General features: G+C 33.4%; 1 protein-coding gene across 1 annotated transcript in view; it reads left to right on the top strand.

The window, feature by feature from the left end:
• The window catches only part of LOC132109352 (putative methyltransferase NSUN7), a 53,045-nt gene extending 32,027 nt beyond the window's left edge, over positions 1-21,018 (top strand). Inside the window, exons 10-13 of the mRNA XM_059515369.1 lie at positions 13,551-13,671; positions 17,381-17,516; positions 19,239-19,533; positions 20,533-21,018. Of these exons, the coding sequence (XP_059371352.1) occupies positions 13,551-13,671; positions 17,381-17,516; positions 19,239-19,533; positions 20,533-20,978 (998 nt within the window). The 3' untranslated portion in view covers positions 20,979-21,018. The remainder of the gene's footprint in view (positions 1-13,550; positions 13,672-17,380; positions 17,517-19,238; positions 19,534-20,532) is intronic.
• The last annotated feature ends 66 nt before the right edge of the window (positions 21,019-21,084 follow it).

Below are 21,084 nucleotides of genomic sequence, written 5' to 3'. Positions count from 1 at the left end.
GGAACTCCTGGTTAAATAAAGGTATAATAATAAATCTGCAAGATTAACCACAATCTGATGTGATCCGACCACCTCAGAGAAAACCAGTGTTGAGCTGCTGCAAGAGCTTTTGAAGCACAGCAGCTGTGGTCAAAGAGTTCTCGTGTGTTCTGATTGGTGGATGATAATGATGAGTGGATAAAGACTACAGCATTCAAATAGTGAGAGAGTGATCCGCTCACCTGGTTGTTCATGGATGTTTCGACGTGGAAAGCAGTTCGGAATGGAAATATTGATATTTTATTTGTTAACAACATACTTTTCTTACCTTAATTTCAGTAAATGTTATGAAATTAGAGAACTAAGCCAATAGTATATAGCACTGGAGGTGTCATTTGATTTGGATGGGAACTTCGGATTGTGAATCATTTGAGTCAGTTCAGGAGTTCAGAGCGTGATTCATTTGAGTCATTTTGGGAGTTCGGAGCGGGATCGCGAATCATTTGAGTCATTCGCCATGACATCGAAATGCTTTTATTTTCATCTCGGAGTCCAATCACCTTTGTTTGAGCTTCCCAGGGACGCTGTACTTAGAGATCAATGGTTACAATTTATGTTTAACTCGGTTCCCGAAAATTGTAATCCACATGTAAAACTACGTGCAGCACATTTTGCTGAGGACAGCTTCCTCAATCTCAACCAGTTTAATGCTGGATTCGCACAAAGATTATTCCTGAAAGATGGAGCAGTTCCCTCTTTGTCTGGAGAAGGCGTTGTTTATGGACCACAACCGGTAAGTGTATTTTATTATTTAAGTTGGTGCGTTTAACAGTTTCTGTAACTTATTACACAAAGGGCAAAGCTGTTTAGTTTTGTTAACTAGATGTTAGGGCTGTGCAAAAAAATCGAATGCGATTCTCATGCACATCTCGTCAGTAAAAATGCTCCTGTGATTATAAGTACATCTCCAGCACGTGCTCCTGCCCACTTGCTTCTCAAAACTAGTCCATAACTAGTCCAATTGCGTTTCCAGGAGGGCAGCATGAGCTAAGCTGGTGTCGAATCACAACACAGGAACCGCTGGCACAATCACAACTCATTATGTATTTCTGAAGGAGGGACTTCAGAACAAGGAAGTCATCAGCCTGTTTTTATGACAGTGAAAACAGCGGTATACAGATAGGTGAATTGTGTGGAAAATACTGTTTTTTTACACGCGAAACATGAACCCATGTTATATTGCACACTGTAAACACAATCAAAGCTTCAAAAAAGCACGAAAAACAGGACCTTTTAAGAAGTTAATTACGATGATTTTTAAGAAGATTCTTTTCAAGATTTTGAATTCTTCTTAGGTTTTGTCTTAAGAACAATCTTAAGAAAAAAGACAAAAACATTCCTAAGAAGATTTTTTGGGGAATACAAAATATTCGTATCTTTTTTCTTAAGTAAGAAAATAAGAATAAATTGGCAGTTAAGAAGAATTTTATTCTTAAGTATGCTTTGTGAATCCGGACCCTGCTGTTTATGAGTTTGTGTTTCTGTTCATGTAAAGTCAAGTCTTTGTTTGTTTGGATGTTTGGATTTCACCTTGTTTAAATAAACTGCTCTTGGATTCATCATCACAACTCAACTTCAGTGGACATTTGTTACAAAAACAAAACCGAACGACATTAAAATCTCTTTCTAGAACAAAATCGAATGACATTTAAATATCTCATTCTAAATATATCTTGCTAGAAAAAAAATAAACAATATTTAAATATCTCTTTCTAGAAAAATTGAACGACCTTTAAATATCTCTTTCTAGAAGAAATCCGAATGACATTTAAATATCTCTTGCTAGAAAGAAAAAAAAATAATTAAGGGAAAAAAACATAAGAGCTTTCTGTAAATAATGTTTTTGTGCTAATTCTCTGAGATCAGATTGTTCTGAATGAATATTCTGTTAACGTTACAGATTTTTCATGACTTTGAGAGGACCTTGCCAGAATGTTTCAAAAGTTGCAAAATTTGCAAAAACCGAACGACGTTTAAATATCTCTTTCTAGAACAAAACCTAACAACATTTATATCTCTTGCTAGAACAAAACTTAATGGCATTTATATCTCTTTCTAAAACAAAACCGAACGGCATTTTAATATATTTTGCTAGAATAAAACTGAACAACATTTAAATATCTCTTTCTAAAACAAAACTGAGCGACCTTTAAATATCTCTTGCTAGAACAAAACCGAACGACCTTTAAATATCTCTTTTTAAAACAAAACTGAATGACCTTTAAATATCTCTTTCTAGAACAAAACCAAATGGCCTTTAAATATCTCTTTCTAGAAAAAATTGAACTACTTTTAAATATCTCTTTCTAGAACAAAACCAAACAACCTTTAAATATCTCTTGCTAGAATAAAACCGAACGACCTTTAAATATCTCTTTCTAAAACAAAACTGAATGACATTTAAATATCTCTTGCTAGAATAAAACTGAATGACCTTTAAATATCTCTTTCTAGAACAAAACCAAATGACATTTAAATATCTCTTTCTAGAAAAAATTGAACGACTTTTAAATATCCCTTTCTAGAACAAAACCAAACAACCTTTAAATATCTCTTGCTAGAATAAAACCGAACGACCTTTAAATATCGCTTTCTAAAACAAAACTGAATGACATTTAAATATCTCTTTCTAAAACAAAACCGAACAACCTTTAAATATCTCTTTCTAGAACAAAACCGAACAACCTTTAAATATCTCTTTCTAAAACAAAACCGAACAACCTTTAAATATCTCTTTCTAGAACAAAACCGAACAACCTTTAAATATCTCTTTCTAAAACAAAACCGAACAACCTTTAAATATCTCTTTCTAGAACAAAACCGAACAACCTTTAAATATCTCTTTCTAAAACAAAACCGAACAACCTTTAAATATCTCTTTCTAGAACAAAACCGAACAACCTTTAAATATCTCTTTCTAAAACAAAACCGAATGACCTTTAAATATCTCTTGCTAGAATAAAACCGAACGACCTTTAAATATCTCTTGCTAGAACAAAACCGAACAACCTTTAAATATCTCTTGCTAGAATAAAACCGAACAACCTTTAAATATCTCTTTCTAGAACAAAACCGAACAACCTTTAAATATCTCTTTCTAGAACAAAACCGAACAACCTTTAAATATCTCTTTCTAGAACAAAACCGAACAACCTTTAAATATCTCTTGCTAGAATAAAACCGAACGACCTTTAAATATCTCTTTCTAGAACAAAACCGAACGACCTTTAAATATCTCTTTCTAAAACAAAACCGAACAACCTTTAAATATCTCTTTCTAGAACAAAACCGAACAACCTTTAAATATCTCTTTCTAAAACAAAACTGAATGACCTTTAAATATCTCTTTCTAGAACAAAACCGAACAACCTTTAAATATCTCTTTCTAGAACAAAACCGAACAACCTTTAAATATCTCTTTCTAAAACAAAACCGAACAACCTTTAAATATCTCTTGCTAGAATAAAACCGAACGACCTTTAAATATCTCTTTCTAGAACAAAACCGAACGACCTTTAAATATCTCTTTCTAGAACAAAACCGAACAACCTTTAAATATCTCTTTCTAAAACAAAACCGAACAACCTTTAAATATCTCTTTCTAGAACAAAACCGAACAACCTTTAAATATCTCTTTCTAAAACAAAACCGAATGACCTTTAAATATCTCTTGCTAGAATAAAACCGAACGACCTTTAAATATCTCTTTCTAAAACAAAACCGAACAACCTTTAAATATCTCTTTCTAAAACAAAACCGAACAACCTTTAAATATCTCTTGCTAGAATAAAACCGAACGACCTTTAAATATCTCTTTCTAGAACAAAACCGAACGACCTTTAAATATCTCTTTCTAGAACAAAACCGAACAACCTTTAAATATCTCTTTCTAAAACAAAACCGAACAACCTTTAAATATCTCTTTCTAGAACAAAACCGAACAACCTTTAAATATCTCTTTCTAAAACAAAACCGAATGACCTTTAAATATCTCTTGCTAGAATAAAACCGAACGACCTTTAAATATCTCTTTCTAAAACAAAACCGAATGACCTTTAAATATCTCTTGCTAGAATAAAACCGAACAACCTTTAAATATCTCTTGCTAGAATAAAACCGAACGACCTTTAAATATCTCTTTCTAGAACAAAACCGAACGACCTTTAAATATCTCTTTCTAGAACAAAACCGAACAACCTTTAAATATCTCTTTCTAAAACAAAACCGAACAACCTTTAAATATCTCTTTCTAGAACAAAACCGAACAACCTTTAAATATCTCTTTCTAAAACAAAACCGAACAACCTTTAAATATCTCTTTCTAGAACAAAACCGAATGACCTTTAAATATCTCTTGCTAGAATAAAACCGAACGACCTTTAAATATCTCTTTCTAAAACAAAACCGAACAACCTTTAAATATCTCTTTCTAAAACAAAACCGAATGACCTTTAAATATCTCTTGCTAGAATAAAACCGAACAACCTTTAAATATCTCTTGCTACAATAAAACCGAACGACCTTTAAATATCTCTTTCTAGAACAAAACCGAACGACCTTTAAATATCTCTTTCTAGAACAAAACCGAACGACCTTTAAATATATCTTTCTAGAACAAAACCGAACAACCTTTAAATATCTCTTTCTAAAACAAAACCGAACAACCTTTAAATATCTCTTTCTAGAACAAAACCGAACAACCTTTAAATATCTCTTTCTAAAACAAAACCGAATGACCTTTAAATATCTCTTGCTAGAATAAAACCGAACGACCTTTAAATATCTCTTTCTAAAACAAAACCGAACAACCTTTAAATATCTCTTTCTAAAACAAAACCGAACAACCTTTAAATATCTCTTGCTAGAATAAAACCGAACGACCTTTAAATATCTCTTTCTAGAACAAAACCGAACGACCTTTAAATATCTCTTTCTAGAACAAAACCGAACAACCTTTAAATATCTCTTTCTAAAACAAAACCGAACAACCTTTAAATATCTCTTTCTAGAACAAAACCGAACAACATTTAAATATCTCTTTCTAAAACAAAACTGAGCGACCTTTAAATATCTCTTGCTAGAACAAAACCGAACGACCTTTAAATATCTCTTTTTAAAACAAAACTGAATGACCTTTAAATATCTCTTTCTAGAACAAAACCAAATGGCCTTTAAATATCTCTTTCTAGAAAAAATTGAACGACTTTTAAATATCTCTTTCTAGAACAAAACCAAACAACCTTTAAATATCTCTTGCTAGAATAAAACCGAACGACCTTTAAATATCTCTTTCTAAAACAAAACTGAATGACATTTAAATATCTCTTGCTAGAATAAAACTGAATGACCTTTAAATATCTCTTTCTAGAACAAAACCAAATGACATTTAAATATCTCTTTCTAGAAAAAATTGAACGACTTTTAAATATCTCTTTCTAGAACAAAACCAAACAACCTTTAAATATCTCTTGCTAGAATAAAACCGAACGACCTTTAAATATCTCTTTCTAAAACAAAACTGAATGACATTTAAATATCTCTTTCTAAAACAAAACCGAACAACCTTTAAATATCTCTTTCTAGAACAAAACCGAACAACCTTTAAATATCTCTTTCTAAAACAAAACCGAACAACCTTTAAATATCTCTTTCTAGAACAAAACCGAACAACCTTTAAATATCTCTTTCTAAAACAAAACCGAACAACCTTTAAATATCTCTTTCTAGAACAAAACCGAACAACCTTTAAATATCTCTTTCTAAAACAAAACCGAATGACCTTTAAATATCTCTTGCTAGAATAAAACCGAACGACCTTTAAATATCTCTTTCTAGAACAAAACCGAACGACCTTTAAATATCTCTTTCTAGAACAAAACCGAACAACCTTTAAATATCTCTTTCTAAAACAAAACCGAACAACCTTTAAATATCTCTTTCTAGAACAAAACCGAACAACCTTTAAATATCTCTTTCTAAAACAAAACCGAATGACCTTTAAATATCTCTTGCTAGAATAAAACCGAACGACCTTTAAATATCTCTTTCTAAAACAAAACCGAATGACCTTTAAATATCTCTTGCTAGAATAAAACCGAACAACCTTTAAATATCTCTTGCTAGAATAAAACCGAACAACCTTTAAATATCTCTTTCTAGAACAAAACCGAACAACCTTTAAATATCTCTTTCTAGAACAAAACCGAACAACCTTTAAATATCTCTTTCTAGAACAAAACCGAACAACCTTTAAATATCTCTTTCTAAAACAAAACCGAACGACCTTTAAATATCTCTTTCTAGAACAAAACCGAATGACCTTTAAATATCTCTTGCTAGAATAAAACCGAACGACCTTTAAATATCTCTTTCTAAAACAAAACCGAACAACCTTTAAATATCTCTTTCTAAAACAAAACCGAATGACCTTTAAATACCTCTTGCTAGAATAAAACCGAACAACCTTTAAATATCTCTTGCTAGAATAAAACCGAACGACCTTTAAATATCTCTTTCTAGAACAAAACCGAACGACCTTTAAATATCTCTTTCTAGAACAAAACCGAACGACCTTTAAATATCTCTTTCTAGAACAAAACCGAACAACCTTTAAATATCTCTTTCTAAAACAAAACCGAACAACCTTTAAATATCTCTTTCTAGAACAAAACCGAACAACCTTTAAATATCTCTTTCTAAAACAAAACCGAATGACCTTTAAATATCTCTTGCTAGAATAAAACCGAACGACCTTTAAATATCTCTTTCTAAAACAAAACCGAACAACCTTTAAATATCTCTTTCTAAAACAAAACCGAACAACCTTTAAATATCTCTTGCTAGAATAAAACCGAACGACCTTTAAATATCTCTTTCTAGAACAATACCGAACGACCTTTAAATATCTCTTTCTAGAACAAAACCGAACAACCTTTAAATATCTCTTTCTAAAACAAAACCGAACAACCTTTAAATATCTCTTTCTAGAACAAAACCGAACAACCTTTAAATATCTCTTTCTAAAACAAAACCGAATGACCTTTAAATATCTCTTGCTAGAATAAAACCGAACGACCTTTAAATATCTCTTTCTAAAACAAAACCGAACGACCTTTAAATATCTCTTGCTAGAATAAAACCGAACGACCTTTAAATATCTCTTTCTAAAACAAAACCGAACAACCTTTAAATATCTCTTTCTAGAACAAAACCGAACAACCTTTAAATATCTCTTTCTAGAACAAAACCGAACGACCTTTAAATATCTCTTTCTAGAACAAAACCGAACAACCTTTAAATATCTCTTTCTAAAACAAAACCGAACAACCTTTAAATATCTCTTTCTAGAACAAAACCGAACAACCTTTAAATATCTCTTTCTAAAACAAAACCGAATGACCTTTAAATATCTCTTGCTAGAATAAAACCGAACGACCTTTAAATATCTCTTTCTAAAACAAAACCGAACAACCTTTAAATATCTCTTTCTAAAACAAAACCGAACAACCTTTAAATATCTCTTGCTAGAATAAAACCGTACGACCTTTAAATATCTCTTTCTAGAACAAAACCGAACGACCTTTAAATATCTCTTTCTAGAACAAAACCGAACAACCTTTAAATATCTCTTTCTAAAACAAAACCGAACAACCTTTAAATATCTCTCTCTAGAACAAAACCGAACAACCTTTAAATATCTCTTTCTAAAACAAAACCGAATGACCTTTAAATATCTCTTGCTAGAATAAAACCGAACGACCTTTAAATATCTCTTTCTAAAACAAAACCGAATGACCTTTAAATATCTCTTGCTAGAATAAAACCGAACGACCTTTAAATATCTCTTTCTAAAACAAAACCGAATGACCTTTAAATATCTCTTGCTAGAATAAAACCGAACGACCTTTAAATATCTCTTTCTAAAACAAAACCGAACAACCTTTAAATATCTCTTTCTAGAACAAAACCGAACAACCTTTAAATATCTCTTTCTAAAACAAAACCGAACAACCTTTAAATATCTCTTTCTAAAACAAAACCGAATGACCTTTAAATATCTCTTTCTAAAACAAAACCGAATGACCTTTAAATATCTCTTGCTAGAATAAAACCGAACGACCTTTAAATATCTCTTTCTAAAACAAAACCGAATGACCTTTAAATATCTCTTGCTAGAATAAAACCGAACGACCTTTAAATATCTCTTTCTAAAACAAAACCGAATGACCTTTAAATATCTCTTGCTAGAATAAAACCGAACGACCTTTAAATATCTCTTTCTAAAACAAAACCGAACAACCTTTAAATATCTCTTTCTAGAACAAAACCGAACGACCTTTAAATATCTCTTTCTAGAACAAAACCGAACAACCTTTAAATATCTCTTTCTAAAACAAAACCGAACAACCTTTAAATATCTCTTTCTAGAACAAAACCGAACAACCTTTAAATATCTCTTTCTAAAACAAAACCGAATGACCTTTAAATATCTCTTGCTAGAATAAAACCGAACGACCTTTAAATATCTCTTTCTAAAGCAAAACCGAGCAACCTTTAAATATCTCTTTCTAAAACAAAACCGAACAACCTTTAAATATCTCTTTCTAGAACAAAACCGAACAACCTTTAAATATCTCTTTCTAAAACAAAACCGAATGACCTTTAAATATCTCTTGCTAGAATAAAACCGAACGACCTTTAAATATCTCTTTCTAAAGCAAAACCGAGCAACCTTTAAATATCTCTTTCTAAAACAAAACCGAACAACCTTTAAATATCTCTTGCTAGAATAAAACCGAACGACCTTTAAATATCTCTTTCTAGAACAAAACCGAACAACCTTTAAATATCTCTTTCTAGAACAAAACCGAACAACCTTTAAATATCTCTTTCTAAAACAAAACCGAATGACCTTTAAATATCTCTTGCTAGAATAAAACCGAACGACCTTTAAATATCTCTTTCTAAAACAAAACCGAATGACCTTTAAATATCTCTTGCTAGAATAAAACCGAACAACCTTTAAATATCTCTTTCTAAAACAAAACCGAACAACCTTTAAATATCTCTTTCTAAAACAAAACCGAATGACCTTTAAATATCTCTTTCTAAAACAAAACCGAACAACCTTTAAATATCTCTTGCTAGAATAAAACCGAACGACCTTTAAATATCTCTTTCTAGAACAAAACCGAACGACCTTTAAATATCTCTTTCTAGAACAAAACCGAACAACCTTTAAATATCTCTTTCTAGAACAAAACCGAACAACCTTTAAATATCTCTTTCTAAAACAAAACCAAACAACCTTTAAATATCTCTTTCTAGAACAAAACCGAACAACCTTTAAATATCTCTTTCTAAAACAAAACCGAATGACCTTTAAATATCTCTTGCTAGAATAAAACCGAACGACCTTTAAATATCTCTTTCTAAAACAAAACCGAATGACCTTTAAATATCTCTTGCTAGAATAAAACCGAACAACCTTTAAATATCTCTTTCTAAAACAAAACCGAATGACCTTTAAATATCTCTTTCTAAAACAAAACCGAATGACCTTTAAATATCTCTTTCTAAAACAAAACCGAACAACCTTTAAATATCTCTTTCTAAAACAAAACCGAACAACCTTTAAATATCTCTTTCTAGAACAAAACCGAATGACCTTTAAATATCTCTTTCTAAAACAAAACCGAACAACCTTTAAATATCTCTTGCTAGAATAAAACCGAATGACCTTTAAATATCTCTTTCTAAAACAAAACCGAACAACCTTTAAATATCTCTTTCTAAAACAAAACCGAATGACCTTTAAATATCTCTTGCTAGAATAAAACCGAATGACCTTTAAATATCTCTTTCTAAAACAAAACTGAATGACATTTAAATATCTTTTGCTAGAATAAAACCGAATGACCTTTAAACATCTCTTTCTAAAACAAAACTGAATGACATTTAAATATCTCTTTCTAAAACAAAACCGAATGACCTTTAAATATCTCTTTCTAAAACAAAACCGAACAACCTTTAAATATCTCTTGCTAGAATAAAACCGAACGACCTTTAAATATCTCTTGCTAGAATAAAACCGAACGACCTTTAAATATCTCTTGCTAGAATAAAACCGAATGACCTTTAAATATCTCTTTCTAAAACAAAACCGAACGACCTTTAAATATCTCTTTCTAAAACAAAACTGAATGACATTTAAATATCTCTTGCTAGAATAAAACCGAACAACCTTTAAATATCTCTTTCTAAAACAAAACTGAATGACCTTTAAATATCTCTTTCTAAAACAAAACTGAATGACCTTTAAATATCTCTTGCTAGAATAAAACCGAACGACCTTTAAATATCTCTTGCTAGAATAAAACCGAACGACCTTTCAATATCTCTTTCTAAAACAAAACCGAACGACCTTTAAATATCTCTTTCTAAAACAAAACTGAATGACATTTAAATATCTCTTGCTAGAATAAAACCGAACGACCTTTAAATATCTCTTGCTAGAATAAAACCGAACGACCTTTAAATATCTCTTGCTAGAATAAAACCGAACGACCTTTAAATATCTCTTGCTAGAATAAAACCGAACGACCTTTCAATATCTCTTTCTAAAACAAAACCGAACGACCTTTAAATATCTCTTTCTAAAACAAAACTGAATGACATTTAAATATCTCTTGCTAGCATTAAAACCGAACGACCTTTAAATATCTCTTGCTAGAATAAAACCGAACGACCTTTAAATATCTCTTGCTAGAATAAAACCGAACGACCTTTAAATATCTCTTGCTAGAATAAAACCGAACGACCTTTAAATATCTCTTGCTAGAATAAAACCGAATGACCTTTAAATGTCTCTTTCTAAAACAAAACTGAATGACCTTTAAATATCTCTTTCTAAAACAAAACTGAATGACATTTAAATATCTCTTGCTAGAATAAAACCGAACGACCTTTAAATATCTCTTTCTAAAACAAAACCTAACGACCTTTAAATATCTCTTTCTAAAACAAAACTGAATGACCTTTAAATATCTCTTTCTAAAACAAAACCGAACAACCTTTAAATATCTCTTTCTAAAACAAAACCGAATGACCTTTAAATATCTCTTTCTAAAACAAAACTGAATGACATTTAAATATCTCTTTCTAAAACAAAACCGAATGACCTTTAAATATCTCTTTCTAAAACAAAACCGAACAACCTTTAAATATCTCTTTCTAAAACAAAACCGAACAACCTTTAAATATCTCTTTCTAAAACAAAACCGAACAACCTTTAAATATCTCTTTCTAGAACAAAACCGAATGACCTTTAAAACCTGTTAACTGTCACTGGCCCACCGGTGGGCCCATTTGTCATTGCATGTTTAAAACAATTATATACTATACTTAACCTGATCTAATATTGACAAACAATATATCGTTGGAAAGCTCTAAGTGTGTACTTTTCATATTTGACCACTGTTTTGCAGGACATATTATGTAGTGTCAAACATTGATCAATTTGTGACAAGAGAAAGTAACGAAAAAATCAAAACTTTACCAGGAGTTGTGACCTTTGTTATGAAAAACCCATAAACACACTTACAGTGACTTAAACTTCAGTTTTTATGCTAATAATCCAAACTAAATATATTTTCTAGTATTTGTCCAAAAATATTGAGAATACAATCGAAAATTTATATATTTTTAATGGTTGATGTAATGTGTCAAGTGGTAACAAGTGTCCTTTAGGAATCATCAACTGGGCATGAATGTCACCTAGTGGCCTTTGTTGGTATAACAGCACATAAAAATCTCATTTTTTTAAGATATTAGTCTCAAATTTGGAACACAACTTCTTTAGAACTATGGCTTTTATTTCATATAATTTTTAGGGTGAACCAAATTTTTATTTATATATTATTTTAATAAAATATAAAAGTTTTATTGCATTACTTTTTTATTACAATAAACTTAAACAGCTATAACTTTTTTATTATTTAATTTTTTAACTACAGTCACCTGTGCAATAAACCTCAAAGTCTCTTCTTTAAAACAAGACCAGAATGAGGATTATATTCAAAAGCGTTCCACAATTACATTCATTTTAATTTCAACATCAACTTTGCAGGCCTACACTCAAAAATGGGCGTGACAGTTAACAGGTTTTAAACGTCATTCAGTTTTGTTCTAGAGAGAGATATTTAAATGTTGTTCGGTTTTGTTCTAGCAAGAGATATTTAAACGTCGTTCGGTAAGAGATATTTAAATGTTGTTCGGTTTTCTTCTGTCAAAAGATATTAAAATGTCGTTCAGTTTTGTTCTAGAAAGAGATATTTAAACGTCGTTCGGTTTTTGCAAATTTTGCAACTTTTGAAACATTCTGGCAAGGTCCTCTCAAAGTCATGAAAAATCTGTAACGTTAACAGAATATTCATTCAGAACAATCTGATCTCAGAAAATTAGCACAAAAACATTATTTACAGAAAGCTCTTATGTTTTTTTTTCCTTAATTCTTTTTTCTTTCTAGAAAGATATATTTAAATGTCGTTCAGATTTTTTCTAGAAAGAGATATTTAAATATCTCTTTCTAGAACAAAAACGAATGACGTTTATTTATCTCTTGCTAGAATAAAACCGAACAACATTTAAATATCTCTTTCTAAAAACTGAATGAAATTTAAATATCTCTTTCTAGAACAAAACCGAACAACCTTTAAATATCTCTTTCTAGAACAAAACCGAACAACCTTTAAATATCTCTTTCTAAAACAAAACCGAACAACCTTTAAATATCTCTTTCTAAAACAAAACTGAATGAAATTGAAATATCTCTTTCTAGAACAAAACCGAACAACATTTTAAATATCTCTTGCTAGAAAGAAAAAAAAGAATTAAGGAAAAAAAACTATAAGAGCGTTCTGTAAATAATGTTTTTGTGCTAATTTTCTGAGATCAGATTGCTCTGAATGAATATTCTGTTAACGTTACAGATTTTTCATGACTTTGAGAGGAACTTGCCAGAATGTTAGCCACAATTTTTTTTATACATTTGTCAACTTTCGATTTTAATCATGAACTGTGGTACTTGGTGGAACAAATTTATTAAAAATAAGTAAATCAAACATTGTGGTTTACTCAGTTTTGTATCATGCCTTAACACTTGTGTATAATCCGCCTCTTACAGCTTATTCCTGTAACACCACAGATCTGAACGTGTTCTAGAGAGCTAGAGCTGATCCTGAGCATTGAGTGATTTAAACACGCCTCCCTGTATCGACGTTCATCATTTCTGTGATGATTTGTGTCTTTATTGATCCAATGTGTGTGTGTGAGATCCATTCATCAGCAGATATCGAGCGTGAAGACGTTGCGGTCCCTCCCTGCAGATTCCCGTTAAAACAGCGTTAATTAACGGCTGGCGTGAATCGATTGTAGTCCGTCAGTGAACAGACAGCCATGGTTCTCTGCAGTGTGTTAACAATCATTTATCTCATGCCTGTGTGTGTGTGTAGTTCCTCAGGTGCGGGCGGTGCTTTACTCCACCTGTTCTGTTCACCCAGAGGAGAACGAGGAAGTGCTGATGACGGTCCTCTCACAAACACAGGAGAGTCACTCCACAGCGCCGCCCTACAGGTGTGTGTGTGTGTGTGTGTGTGTGTGTGTGTGTGTGTGTGTGTGTGTGTGTGTGTGTGTGTGAACTTACATCTTGAAGGTGCTGTCTCGTGATCACTAAAACATTTTTCTTTGTACTTGAAAATGAAAAGGGAATCGAGTAATAATGATAAAATACCATTTCAATTTGATTCTTTCTGGGCAAAAACTGTTTTTCTTTTTTTTCTAGTTTTAGAGTGGCATAGTCTCCTTTCTGAAAGTTTACTAGTTAGAAGGAAATAAAAGGATGGTTAGTAATGGTCCGTTTATTATGAAAGTGCATTGTGCTATTAAGCTAATAAATATCAATAACATCAAATAAATCACAAATAATTTACAACTTTTTTTATGTGTGTGTGTGTATATATTCAATTAATAGAAATATATTCATATATATATATATGATGAATGTTTTTACATGTATTTATGTAAAATGTATGTTATGAATATTTATATATAAATACACAGTGTATATATATATATATATATATTAGGGATGTCCAGATCCGATCATTTGATCGGAAATCGGGCCCGATCACGTGGTTTCAGACTCGATCGGAATCGGACGTTACCTCCCGATCAGGACTCGGATATATATATATTCTCATTAATTTTGAACACATCTTTTGTTATGCGGTGGCACAGAGTTAGACCCTTTTGACTCCACACAGAAACAGCAACGCGTGCGGCATGACATCACTTTGTTTTCAAGAGCTGGTGTGAATAAATATAGATTCAAACTCAAAGAGACATGATAGTTTGCGCATGACCTGATATTTCATTCGGACTCAGAATACAGCGAGATGAACATCACAGAGCGCTAAACTCTCATGCAGTGTGTGTTTCATTCATACTCGAAGCCGGAGCGCGCTCTCGCGCTGATATCAGGAAACTCCTAATATGGACAAAAGCGTCCAGCTATGCTGTGGTGCGCACAGGAAAACAGAAACTTATGCAAACACGAAGACATTAATATACGATCACGACAATAAATTGTTCTTCAAGTCATCTCCAGCAGGTGATAAATAAAGTATGAACAATGCAGTGCTGATTGACATAGTATTTATTACAGTATAGAAACTATTCTGCATTATTATGTGATAAACAGTGTTTGTAGTATATAAACAAATCATTATTATTTGTTATTGTCCAGCATTTATAGATTTCTAAGCCAATTAAAAGCTAGAAATTAGAGAAAAAATAAAGTTGCCTATACTACCAGTCAGAAGTTTTTGAACAGTAAGCTTGTTAAGGTTTTTTTTTTTTATTTTTTTAAGTCTCTTCTATTCACCAAGCCTGCATTTATTTGATCCAAAGTACAGCAAAACAGTAAGATTTTGAAATATTTTTACTAGCCTATTTAAAATAGCTGTTTTATATTTGAATATATTTCAAAATGTAATTTATTGAAGATCCTGGATCTGTTTTTTCGCTCTTCTTTATTCTTTTTTTATGTATTATAGAAGTATCGGATCGGGACTCGGTATCGGCAGATACTCAAAATCAAATGACTCGGACTCGAGGACAAAAAAACCTGATCGGGTCATCCCTAATATATATATATATATATATATATATATATATATATATATATTCCTTTTTTATTATGTTTTGCATATTTTATACATATTTATAAGTTAAACCATTTTTAAACAGAAGTGGTGTAAGGTGACAAAGCATTTTGTCAACCATTGAGGAATCTGACAAATTAAAATATTTTTTCCTGCAAAAACAATAGCTTCAAACCAGGTATAATGTTTTAAATACAGGTGAGACTAAATACTGATGCCTTAATGTGATGTTTTTAATATATAAAAGTCAAAGGACACGTTTCACCAAATTTCAATAAAGAACAATAATTGTGTGTGTGATTGAGTGGATGCAAAGATTGAGCTAGTCATGATTAACCAATCAGCTGTGTGCGGTGATAATTAGCCCCGCCCCTCTCTCTCTCTGTGCTCCAATCAGCTGACGGTTAGCAGCTGTTGTTCAGTATAAAGCTCAGTGTTCAGCGAGGAGTACTGAGTGTTGAAGGAGATTCTTCATACACAGTATCAGCTCTCACATAAATCAGTGCTTATTTAGTCTGAAGTAATGTATTTTCACTCCTTTAGTCTGTCTATTTTGTGTTAGTTATCCATAATGTGAAAGAGAAGTTTCTAAAGCGTTTAGATCATCAGTAGCTGCAAACACTGGAAAGGTTTCTGGACACTGTCAATGATTTTGTTTGCTGTGTTTATAAATGAACATCAAGATGTGATTTTGACCATTAACTCTTATTGCTTATGAAAGATGAAGGCAAAGCAAATTGAAATACATGATGCATGTTCACAATGAAACAGCATCTCATGTCCAGCAAGAACTACAAACTAACTGTGATCTGTATTAACTAACCAACTAATTTGTTATTTTGTTTTGTATTATTACAAACGTAATATTGCTTTGAATTTCTTAATATATGCATTGTATTGCTTAAATCTTCCAGTCTTAATTTCGGCAAAAACTGAAGAATGAGTCTTGCATTCTCTTGTGTAGTTGGCAAGAGTTTTCATAAACTTTGTTCTCACTAGAAATCTGCTTTCATTATTGACATTTAATTATTTAGCCAACAGTTTTATCCAAAGCAGCTTGCAAATGAAGTAAACCTTTGTCCAAAAATCTGAGTGATGTTAAAATGAAGCTGATGTGCTTAGTATTTTCAGTGCATTAGAAGCAGATCGCAGCACAGACGTACAGTAAAGCGAGCTGTGTGTGTGTGTGTGTGTGTGTGTTTCTGTGTGTATTAAAGGCAGAATGCACATTTACTATGCATTAATTTATTCAGTTTAATAACTGCACTAGGCCATATCCTGATTTTCAATATATTTAGATTTATGTGTGCAGCCGTGTTGGAGGAGGATAGAAAGAGTCAAGCTGCTCTCGTAGTTGTCAGATAAATGAGTGATCGTCTCTGGTCTCTCTCTAGTTCACACTCAGTGCTGCATTGTGTGTTCAGATGGAAATCTACCATTTTTTAAGACAAAATTACACTGTGTGAATTCAGTGACGTCAAGATAAAATAAATCCCAAACCTGTAACCAGTGAAAGACATTAACTTTTATTTTTTTTCATTTAAATAGCTGATATTTGCCCTCTCTTAATAATGGCAACTTTAAATGTACCTCCTTTCATGTAAATTTTACTCCGTAAATGCTAAACTCAGCGAAAGCTAGTTTTTCCCTGCAGAAATGGCATCTGAAGTGGTATTTAGGTTTACAAACATGGTTTAATCTATCTTACAGAATGCATAACGCTGTTTAAATATAAAACATGTTAAATATAGAAATAATGAAATGTTGGAAAAAATCATTTCTACTCTAAATACGAATCAAGTCACTGTCTTAAGTGAGTCATTGAGTCATTCACTCAACCAATTCCTTCAAACGCTGATTCATTGTGGAGCGAATCAGATGATTGGCTGCGTCTGAAGTCGCATGCTCTCTGAATCGATGCTTCTTTTGATAAAATAATTACTGCCTGACTATTCAGTATGTTGTCTTTGTGACCTTCCAGAATAAGTGGCATCACTTCACTTCCTTTCACAAAGGAAAGCTTCCTTTTGTTTTATTATAACCTGCTTGACTGACCACAGTTCCAGCCATAACATAACCAAATAAGCGTGTGTGTGTGTGTGTGTGTGTGTGTGTGTCAGGTTGAGTTCTCCAAGTCTCCTGCAGGACTCTATCATTGAAGACGATGAGGAATCGGAGGAGATGAAGGCCAGATTCTTCAGACTGGAAGCATCAGATCATAGTAACGGCTGTTTTTTAGCGCTGCTCACACGAGAGGTACTCAACATCAGCATTCTCATTCCCAAAAATCCCCTCAGAATGGCCCAAAACCAGATACTCAAGTATTCACACAAAGTATGGAATATGGATCATCTGATCAGAAAATCATTAGTTCTGCATTTAAAAACAAATCTCATCATATCTGTTTTACCCTCATTTGTGTGTTTGAAAGCACTTGAAATGTGGTTAAATGGAAAGGAAAATGTAATGCTTGCATACTATTGTAGTGTGTATATACTATATGCTACATAAAAGATTATGCAGTATGCAGTACTGTAAAAATACAGTTTTATAGAAGAATGTAATTAAATGATGAGTAAAGAAAATAAAAGGGTGTGGTCATACACTGTGCATTATAGCTATGGCTCTGTAATGAGAGGAAACTGTTTATATCTGAAATATATATTTGAACAATATCTTTATATTTAGATATTTAACATGCACAATCCTAAAAACAGTAGTGACGTGCCTAAAATATATATTTAAAATATTTATGTAAATATTGTAAAATTTATTTTTCTTGTATCTTTTAAACCAATTTTGTATATTTATATAACTTTTTTTATATTTTGAACTATTTATGTATTCCCATTGTAAAACCATTATATTTATATGTTGATCTTACTAAGCCAAAATCGTATTAAAATATTATTTTATCTTCCTGAGATATTTGTGAGCCAGATTTCTGTATATTTTTCTGTGTGTGCGAATATAATCATTAAAAATAATAATATAAACTGAGAGAGTGAGTGTGAGCTGGAACAGATGTGGTTTTTCAGGCTGGTTTATTTTAGCGTGATGTTGTTTTTGCTAGTCGATGCTCAAAGCATGCTGGGAAGAGTTTCTCTGGGGTTTTGTAGAGACGCTCTTTGTTCCTCATGTCCATGTTCTCCTGGACTAATCCTGCTGTGGAATCCCGTCTTTCCCTCCCTCTGCTTTCATCTGCAGCTAAAAATAACACGACAGAGAGACGGAGGAAGAGAGAAGAGCTTAAACCCCAGTGAACCACGTGGTGTATACTATTCATATAAGATGAGTTAGATTACAGCGATCCGTCATATTTATATCTGCGCTGACAGTCAGGAAACCATCATCAAGCTCCGTATCCTTCCTGCCATGACTAATAAAAGCCACTAATAAAGATCATTGCCGTTCGCTTAAAAAGGTCTCATATAAAGGCTATTAGACGTGTGTGGGATATTACCGTCCTCCTGTAACACGCGGCTTTACGATGCATCTGTACAGTCACACCTGGGACTAATAAAGTCTTCAGCTGCGTTCAGAGAGAAGATCGGCTCTGTTTCTGATCGGTCAGTCACGACTCGAGTCACGTTCAGCTAAAGGACAATCATGATGAGCTTAATCTGGGGCCCGAGCCGCTTCAGAAACACAGGACGGGCAGGAAATGTGTGACGAGGAAGAGGAGGAGGAAGAGTTGAATAATTCAGCCCTCATGTCTGCATGTGTTAGCATCAACAGAGCAAAACCTCACATCCTCAAACACACACACACGAGCTGAATTATTCACTGTAAGAGAGAGAGAGAGAGAGTGTGTGTGTGTGTGTGTGTGTGTGTGTGTAATATTCCCCCCCCTCAGTTCCACTGATTTTTTTTAATATATTTTATGCATATTTATATATATTTGTGCCTCCTCAGAACCGATACAATAGTGTTTCAAATGCACTTCATGCTTTCTTTATTGTTTTGTCTCCTGCACAGCCTGAACCAGAAGTGATAGAAACGCCACAGGAAGTGCTCGCTCGCGCAGCGGCCAAAGGCTTGTTAGACGGCCTCCACCCAAACCAGCCAATCAAGAAAGAAGGCAGAGGCCGACGGTCCCGTAGAGCACCCACCAATCAAAAACGCTCTGTGAAGACACGCCCACACGCCACACAGAGCGACCAATCACGTGTAGCAGAATTTCTGAACCGTGAGATGAAAGGAAGCAGCTCAGAGCCGACATTGAGTCATCAGAACGGAAGAACTCAATCGCCTCGGAGTCCGGCACACTACGGTTACTTCAGTTTAACAAATACACAATAACAATTAATAGTTAACACCGTGTCCTAACTACACACGATGCCACAGGATTCTAACGACAAGCAGTTTAGGTGTCCACACCAGAAGTGACGCGACAGAATCAATCAAATATTACAGCCAATCAGAAGCATGTGTGGGCATAGCCTCTCAAAGTGATCTGCACTTGCAACAAAATACGTTTTATAAGGGTTGCCAGGTTTTCCCAACAAAACCCGCCCAAGTGCTGCTCAAAACTAGGATTGGGTATTGATTTTTATTATTTTTTTCAATACCAGTGCTAAGTCAATACTTTTAAAACGGTTCCGGTGCCTAAGCCAATACTTATTAAACAATAAATAAATAAAATTTCACCAAAAAATGATGCACTGGCTATTAGCACTATGAACAAATTACGTCTGTTCCATTCATACTGGACGCCTGTGGCCCAAAACTAGCCCAATCGCATTTCAGAGGGGGCAACAGTGATAAAGTAGCCCAAAACTGCAGACTTGGCAACACTGGAGTTTATAATCTAATTCATAAATATCAAACCTTTTTAACATCATTAAATGCACATAGTAACTTATGCCATCTTTGTCTGTCAAAAGCTGAGGTGAACTATCTTTTGTTGCTTTCAGTACCGCAATAAGGTCACTCTAAATGATATTCAAACTCACATTAGACACGTTTAGCTTTGAACAAATCACATCAACACCTGAGAATTGTCTACTGTCATATAATTTTAATGCTTGCGTTCCAGCCAGATACAGAAACGGCTTCTAAAATAGAAATGTTGCATTTCTACTTTGCAGCTGGTTAGGACAAAACCTAAGATTTAACATGGAAAAGATATATTTGATCTCTTATGGCGGTATTGCATGTAGTTATGACACGGTGTATTCCGTAAACTTTTTTTTTCAAATGTTTACTTATTTCAGAGTAAACTACTGAGGAAGACTTACCAAATGTCCTGTTTACTTCTGTATCTCCACAGATCAACCATTAAGTTCTCAACGTCCCTCTCAGAGCGGTTTCTCCAGGACAGGCTCCGCCCCCAGCCCCGCCCCTTTCTCCAAGACAGGCTCCGCCCCAAGCCATGCCCCTTTATCCAAGACAGGCTCCGCCCCAAGCCCTGCCCCTTTCTCTTGTTCATACCATAAAAGTTCGAATCATTTGGTCGCGGCTGTGGTTTCCACCAATGATAATCACTCCTCCCAGCCTCCCACTCCACCCAAAGGCCGACAGGAAGTGCTTCGGCCTGCGACTGTCACATTTCCTCCGGTTCTGTTAAGTGACGGTCTTCTTCCTCAGAGGCGGAGCCACGCCCTTCCAGCCCGCCCAAGCCCCGCCCACACAAACCTACAGTGGCGTAATTCTACACCAGCCCTCCCTCGAAACCAAATCCTCTTCAGACTGAATCATCTGCGGCCGTGGCTCTGACACGCTTTAGTCAGTATTTCACTCGCTTTTTTAAAATGTAAGGCTTTTTCAGATATCCGTACAACTCATTATTACTAAACTGGAGCATCACTGCCATCAAAACATG

The sequence above is a fragment of the Carassius carassius genome, chromosome 29, assembly GCF_963082965.1.
Source record: "Carassius carassius chromosome 29, fCarCar2.1, whole genome shotgun sequence".
NCBI lineage: Eukaryota > Metazoa > Chordata > Actinopteri > Cypriniformes > Cyprinidae > Carassius > Carassius carassius.
The sequence above is the reverse complement of the archived record's forward strand: the minus strand, read 5'-3'. Positions and strand labels throughout refer to the sequence as shown.